This window comes from Maylandia zebra, linkage group LG10 (genome assembly GCF_041146795.1).
Source record: "Maylandia zebra isolate NMK-2024a linkage group LG10, Mzebra_GT3a, whole genome shotgun sequence".
NCBI lineage: Eukaryota > Metazoa > Chordata > Actinopteri > Cichliformes > Cichlidae > Maylandia > Maylandia zebra.
This window is the reverse complement of record NC_135176.1, coordinates 33846984-33854129: the sequence shown is the minus strand read 5'-3', so window position 1 is coordinate 33854129 and position 7146 is coordinate 33846984. Positions and strand designations below refer to the sequence as shown.

The 7146-nt window shown below is 45.9% G+C and overlaps 1 protein-coding gene across 1 annotated transcript; it reads right to left on the bottom strand.

Moving 5' to 3' along the window:
• Window positions 1-247: 247 nt before the first annotated feature.
• Window positions 248-6697, bottom strand: LOC101479076 (T-cell immunoglobulin and mucin domain-containing protein 2-like). Its single transcript, XM_076888790.1, has 5 exons — window positions 6631-6697; window positions 3808-4149; window positions 2664-2758; window positions 1783-1891; window positions 248-1295 (listed from the first exon to the last, which is right to left on the bottom strand). The coding sequence occupies exons 1-5, from the start codon at window positions 6695-6697 to the stop codon at window positions 1216-1218; spliced, it is 693 nt and encodes a 230-aa protein (XP_076744905.1). The 3' UTR covers window positions 248-1215.
• Window positions 6698-7146: the final 449 nt, after the last annotated feature.

Genomic DNA, 7146 nt, shown 5'->3' with positions numbered 1-7146 from the left:
CAGCAGGAGCTGCAGCAGGAGCTGCAGTGGGAGCTGGAGTGGGAGCTGGAGTGGAAGCTGCAGCAGGAGCTGCAGTGGGAGCTGGAGTGGGAGCTGGAGTGGGTCGTACTACTGCTGCTAAAGTCAGGAAGCAGGCGTGTATTACACAGTGAAGAACAATCACTCAGCAGCAGCTCGTTCAAGTCACATCATCAACACAATATTCACCAGTCTTCATCAGTATCATCATTTTTATTATCCTATTTGATTTAAAACGAATGATTAATTATTATTGATCATGTTAGTTTGGGGACATTCTTGAACTGTTCTCTCAGTGAGAACCTCAGATGATGTAAATCGTGTTTTAAAGCCTGGTGAGTTTGCTTTCTTGTGCTGTCAGAGGAGAAAGTGTAGAAGAAGCTGCAGTCAGCAGACGTGACAGTAAAGACCGCCTCTAGGGTTTCTACCTTATAATATGTAGCATCTGGAGTAAGTAAGACACATTTTATTTATAGCACATCTGTTAAGACGAGGAAAGTGTTATTTATATGGCGTCAAATCCCCACAGCAGCAAGGCGCTTCATGTTGTAAGGTAGACCATACACCATTAGATGTTATCCACAGCGTGTCTTTGTCCTGTCTGTGGGAAGTTAAACCTGATACCTGTCCAGGGGGTAGGATGGGCTCCAACCGCTCCATGACCTGAAGTGGAAATGCAGAAGAGAATGGATGGACTGAGATTCTTCGTCAGCAGGCTGTGGCCTCTGCTGGGACCATGTCTACGGCCGTGAGCTTAAAGCGTGAAGCTTTATGCATCTGGGCCCAGCCTCCATAGCTTCTGCTGAAGGTTGCAGTGCTGTACATAGACAGGTGCTGCTGTTCTTCCAGATGTGACCCACACTGGTGACTTGCTGCTTCCTGTCAGTTAATTAGTCTGAAGCAAAGCATGCTGGGACTGGATCTGTCTGACTCGAGGTCAATTGAATAATTGTTACAGAAATGTGTTCAAAGTGTCTGTGCTGATCCGCACAGCTCGTTCATGTTATTCATCAGTAAAGTGGAGATGTCCTCCTGTTGTTGCAGCACATCATTGTGGGGCTGCCGTCAGGTCTCAGCTGACTGTTCAACTGTTCAGACCCCACAGGGTCTCTGCCCCCATGGTGGGAGCAAATGCACCTGACTGCACAATCATGATATGATCAGCTGTTCCCTTCATTCAGCTGTTCAAGGTGATCTTTACAGAGGACTGCCCTCCTCCTTGTCTGATTGGTTCAGCCTGATGTCCGTCTGCAGTCTCTGATCCCGCCTCCAAACCCCTGCAGGTGAATTTAATCAAATAAATGATTAAAAAAAGGTGTCTGTCTTTGTTCAGTCTGATGTGAAATGGAAACATATGGAGAGATATTTAATGGTGTAATACCTGAGTCTGACCACATGAGGGCGACATTTAATGACCGTCAGACTGAAGCTGGTGGAAACAATCACGTGAAACAATCGTTGTGTGTGTGTGTGTGCGTGTGTGTGTGTGTGTGTGTGTGTGTGTGTGTGTGTGTGTGTGTGTGTGTGTGTGTGTGTGTGTGTGTGAGTGTGCGTGTGTGTGTGTGTGTGTGTGTGTGTGTGTGACACATCTTTGTGGGGACAAAAGGCATGTTTGAGACTCAAAATGTAGTTTTAGTGTCAGGGTTACAGTCTGGTTAGGTTTAGGCTCAGGGTCAGGCAGTCATTTAAGACGCCAGGGTAAGCATGACGTCAATGCTCCACTAAGATATGAAAACAGGTTTGTGTGTGTGTGTGTGTACTGACTGTGAGCTGCAGTCAGCAGAGCAGGGATGAAGATGATGAAGGTCAGCCTCACTGAGTTCCAGATGAAGTTTTCCAGGTGGTCCTCCTGCTGCACAGCTGTGATCCTCACCTGTAAACATGAAGTCATGTGACCTGTGAACCAATCAGCAGCCTGAAGGTGAAGCTGAGGTCAGAGCAGCAGCAGGACGTCCCTCCCATTAAAAACACCAACAGGAACATCAATCAATCAATCAATCAATCAATCAATCAATCAATCAATCAAGCCTTTTATTTGACACATGCAAAGTCTACACCAGCAGTAAAATTGGACCCCCCCGACCCCGTAATGTGGAAAAGCAATGACATGTAGAATCCAATGGGAAAGCAGAGGAGGGAGAAACCTGCACTCAGCACGAGAACAGAAACAAAAGAAGCTCCTCTGCACAGAGAGCACACATGTTCACGTCACAACACCACAAGCAAGGGGTGGGTGAGGCGGTGAGCCGATGTAGACGCAGTCATGATGATGCAATTATTACAAGCCAGCTCCATCAGCAACCCTGTTATCATGGTTTGAAAAGGTAGCTGTCTTCAATGTCCTCGATCGACAGTCTTTCCAGTTCCTCCACCCGTCCGTCGTGTATCCGGCAGGGAGCGTCCCTCCAGGACACTCGGGCTCTCCCGGGCCCAGACGTCTCGTGGAGAGGAGGGTGTCAATAACATTCTCATCACAGTCGCCGACATGTGATCGTGTTGAGCTCATTTCTGACACTTTGGTGGATGTTTGAACGTAACACAGTGATTAATAAGCAACAACATGTTTATTAATCACATTTTTACAATTCTGTGAAATTCATTTAACCTGAACTAAAAAAAGAGAATTAAAAAAAGGCCCAACTTACCTCGGTCGGAGTCTGCGTCGGCATTGAGCCTGTGGCTGTGACATCACTTCCTGTTTGTCCCACCACGGTGGTGACGGTGGTGAAGATGTGAGGAGCTAAACAGAGTTTGAGTTGTTAATTGTTCGGTTTTACAGGAAGTTAGTGTGTAAGACAAAGATGGATTATTATGAACTGACAGTCATGCAAAGCTGCTGTGGTAGATGGAGCTGAAACAGCTCAGCTTCATGTTTAACTACATTCTGAGTTTACAGTGGACGTGAAACACCACAGCGGGGAGGCTCCAACCAGCTGGCACACATTTAACTCTTCAGCAGATCAACTGTGTGTGTGAAGCTGCAGTCCAATCAGTTCGCACAGATTTCCACAGGAAGTGATCGGCACTATTTTAAGGTAATACTGAGGTTTGATTGAACCTCCAGTTATTAAAAATGTCCTTGTTCGAGTCGTTTTCCTAAACCGTCCACAGGAAGACAGACTAAAGACAGACGGACAGCTCGAGTTTCAGTGAGGATGCAGGTTTGGGGAAATCATTTCCTCCTTCTGTGTTGTTGGTGAGTGGATTACCTCAGAGCAGGACCGTGTGTGTGGGTGATGTGCTCGTGGTAACAGGTCTGTTTGGGCGTTGCTGGGATTCATTTTCATCTGTAAGGCTGATGCTGCATCGAGTTTTAGACGTAGGCTGTTCCTGTGATACCAACAGACACAAGACTGAGAGACTTCACAGGAACGTGGACGGGTTTGTGATACCTGCAAGACCACAGGGCCACAACTCTGCCGTTATGGGATGCATCCTGCAGGTCTGAGAGGGGAGCGAGAGGTGGTTGCCATGGTGACGGGAGTGTTGCTTGCAGAAGTGTTTCAGAAAGTTGCAGAAGAAGAAACGTGAGCTGGATGTCTGCCACATAAGGAGAACTTCTGACCAATCACCTGAGAGTCCTGTTTACCACACATGATACTGTCCTGTGTGGGGGCGGGGCTCTTTGTAGCCGTTGTTTAACTTGAACCTTCAGCTGCTAGTAAGCTAAGAAAATGCACTTTGAGCATGTTCGTCTCTGAGTGAACATGCAGCTCTGGACAGGAACACTTGACCCTGATACGACGGGATGTTGTCTTTACATTTACAGCTTCGGTGCATTTTCCTCACCTGTGACGACGCTCACATCGATGTGATGCTTCTCATCGTTGAACCAGCCGGGTATCTCCACCCTGCAGCCGTATCGTCCAGCGTCTCCCTCTGTCAGGCTCTTTATGGTCAGAGAGACGTCTCCGTCCTCCAGTCGGCCCAGCAGCTCATACCTGCTGGGAGCTCTGGTTTCCACTCTGAGTCCATCTGTGGAGATCAGCTGATTGGAGCAGCCTCTGGCTGGTATCTCTCCTCGCTGCCAGCACGCTGACAGAGCGCCGTGATATTTCCTGTCATATTTACAGGGCAGAGTGATGTCTTGACCTGTGTGACCTTTGACCTCCACGCTGTCACATTCACAGACTGGAAACACAGAAACAGGAAGTTAAAGACAGTTTGATTTTTTATTCAAAGAATAAAAAAGTGATTTTGTTCAAATAGAGAGAGAGCCGAGCAAACAGAGTGACAGCAGGAGTGACGGAGGCGTACGTGCCTGACAGGAGGACGAGCAGCATCACAGGAAGCCTGCTTATTTCCCCGCAGGCTGCTGAAGCCCTCGGAGTCTTCATCACTCTGTAGAACATCCAGACATCATCAGCTCGCCCGCTCTCCTCTGAAACACTCTGCAGGAGTAAAGAGCCGGACAAACCTTCAGTCTCAGAGCTGCTCCGTGTCGTTCTTCTTCTGCTGTCACATGACTCTGTGGTTTGCCATGTCCGCCCTTCACTTCCTGCTAACAGCAGCTCGTTCTGCAGACCAGCCACAGGCTCAGAGATGAGTCAGCTTTTATTGACCTGCAGGCAGAAGAACAGACGTTCAATATTTCAGATTCATTCAGATTATTGATCCTTAAATACTCGAGCTGGTCTCTGGCTCGTTGTCAGCGAGATCGGTCAGACGCTCGTGTCCTCAGTATCCTGCTCAGAGGCAGAGGACGCGTTCAAGTACCTGTGAAAACAACACTGCAGCACTGAAGCAACTTCTTTACTGTGCCGGTGTTCTGGGCATACAGCCTACCCGTTGTTTCTGAGCATGTGCACGGCACAAAACCCCAACTTAACAGCATCTGGCTGTAATTTAACACAACTCCTTTGTCATATTTGTAAAACAGTTAAATATTAGCACTTTATTGAAGTGGATACTTGATTTTTTAAGCCATTGTGAAATCGCTACCTGCTTTTTGCACAAAACTGTTGAATTTGCAGCTTTGGTGAAGTGTACTTTCAAGTTAATGGACACATTTGATGGTCTCGAGAAAGTTATTGAGGTTGCAGTGCATTCATGCTGAGGGAAATATTCTAATTCGTTAATATGTGTATGGTATGTTAGGTCTATCTAGGTAATGTGGTTATTTAATAGGTTAAATTATGTGCACTGTTTGCTGCACATATTGAAGCTCAAAAGAAGAGATGTTGTGGAACTGTAGATGGTATTTGTGGAGATACAGAAATTCTTTTATTGCTGCCATATAATCTGCATCATTATAACTGCAGTAATAACATTCAATAATATTTCTTACAGTATTGATATTGCATTAAAGTTGTTGATTGAAGATGTCCATTTGAGGATCCTTCCTTTAGGTTAACTTTTATTACAAGTATGGTTAGAAGTATTTTATACACATTGCATATCTGTGCTTATTTTGAGTTGATGTTCGGTTCATTAAGGGTCTTAAGCTTCACTGGCGTGACTGTCCAGGTGATGCATGCTGAGGGAAACTAGAACATAGAAGGATAACTTCAATGCATGCTTACAACACATATAATCTAGGAATGCGTCAGGCCTGAGGCCTTAACTCATTTGGTGTCTCGCTATATTTTACTCTACTTGGCAACAGATGACCAGAGTCAATAATTAGCCTCAGAGACCCTGAGGGCTTGAAGTTTATTACCTTGTATGGAAGGTGTTATAGAAAAGAGAAGTTCTATGTCTGTTTATAGCTATTAAAGATGTACGATTAACTGTGACTAATGTCTGGAACCTATTTTAATCTGTCATTGACGCCATGGGGGGGCGTGTACCTCACTGCTGTGTCCACAACATGTATTTTGGTCAGAAGACATATGTTGATGTTTTCTCCTGGCTGTTAATAAACTCATCGTTTGAGTGCACTTTTCTGGGGCCTCCGTGGTTTGTCTCACTGCTCTGCATTGGTCGATTTCGCGACATATTATACTGCGAGCAGGTCCCTGTAACTGCAGCAGAAAAAGTATTAAAGGAAAGGGTGCAAAAGGGCAGCATTAACCCCAGTTTGGTACATCTGGGTAATTATAGACAAAAAGCAGAACCAGGTGATGAACTTGTTGTACGTGAAGGCTTTATATAACCACTCACACCTTACAGGAGACAAGCGTAGTGAACAGAACCAAAGTGTAGCACCGTAAAAGGAGAGATGAGCGTGTTAAAGGAAGGAGATGTTTGGATCAAAACTGTGTATGAAGGGTACAGGAAGACAGAGCACTGAATAACAGGAAAAGTAGGAGCTGAATGAGGAACTTATGAAAGTGACAGATGGAGGGACGGCCCCTCGACTCGGCAGTTGGCTTTGGCGCTGAGCTTATTACCCTTTTTACACAGGATAAAAAAGTTGTTGAAGTCTGTCTTGAGTTGTGTTCTCAGCAGATCTGAAACAGAGTATCGGGAGCTGGTCACGACCGTTCCTTTCTGTTGATTAATGTTCTGAATTTGGAAACACACTTTGGTTGTAGTCATAAAGTGGACGCCCTTTCTCGACTTTGAGGTTTTTCAAGGATTACAGCCTTTGAAAAATGGCAGGTAATAACAAAGCTAATTTTTTCAAGGGAGCTACCATTAGCCTCGTTTCGAAGCCGCCCGAAAACACACCTGCACCTGATGTCGCCCCACCGGCAGCAGCGGAGGAAGGTACGGGGAGCGAGAGCAAAAAGGACATCTTTGAGGACATTAAGAAAATGAATGCTACTCTTCAGGTCGTAGCAAAAGACGTCACCACTGTTAAAGAAGCGACTGAAGAACTAAAAGATTCAGTGGAAGATATAAACGTATATCAGACATGGAAGATGCCAGCGTGCTCACCGAGCCAAAAGTGGACAAATTTCAGAAAAGGTTGGAGGCGTCGTGGTCACGAGTGGAGGACCTTGAAAACCGTAGTAGGAGAAACAACGTACGGATTACTGGACCTAAAGAAGGTGTGGAGGCATCGGGGAACGTGATAAATATGTGATGGAGATTCTGGCCAAAGCACTTGAGCTTTCTGGAAGAGAATTTGAAATTTAAAATATAACAATGCCAGAATTTAACGAGCCTCCCAGGGCGATACATGTCCGCTTTCTACGTTCATCGGCCACGGAGAAGCGTGGAGTCGACTGGCAGGGCGGCAAG

Coding starts and splice junctions, on each gene's coding strand:
- LOC101479076 (XM_076888790.1), bottom strand. CDS start 6,697: ATGTCCTTTTTGCTCTCGCTCCCCGTACCTTCCTCCGCTGCTGCCGGT. Junction 4,150..6,630: donor TGGGGCGACATCAGGTGCAG/GTGTGTTTTCGG, acceptor CTGTGTTTCCAG/TCTGTGAATGTGACAGCGTG. Junction 1,892..2,663: donor CGACGCAGACTCCGACCGAG/GTAAGTTGGGCC, acceptor TCATGTTTACAG/GTGAGGATCACAGCTGTGCA.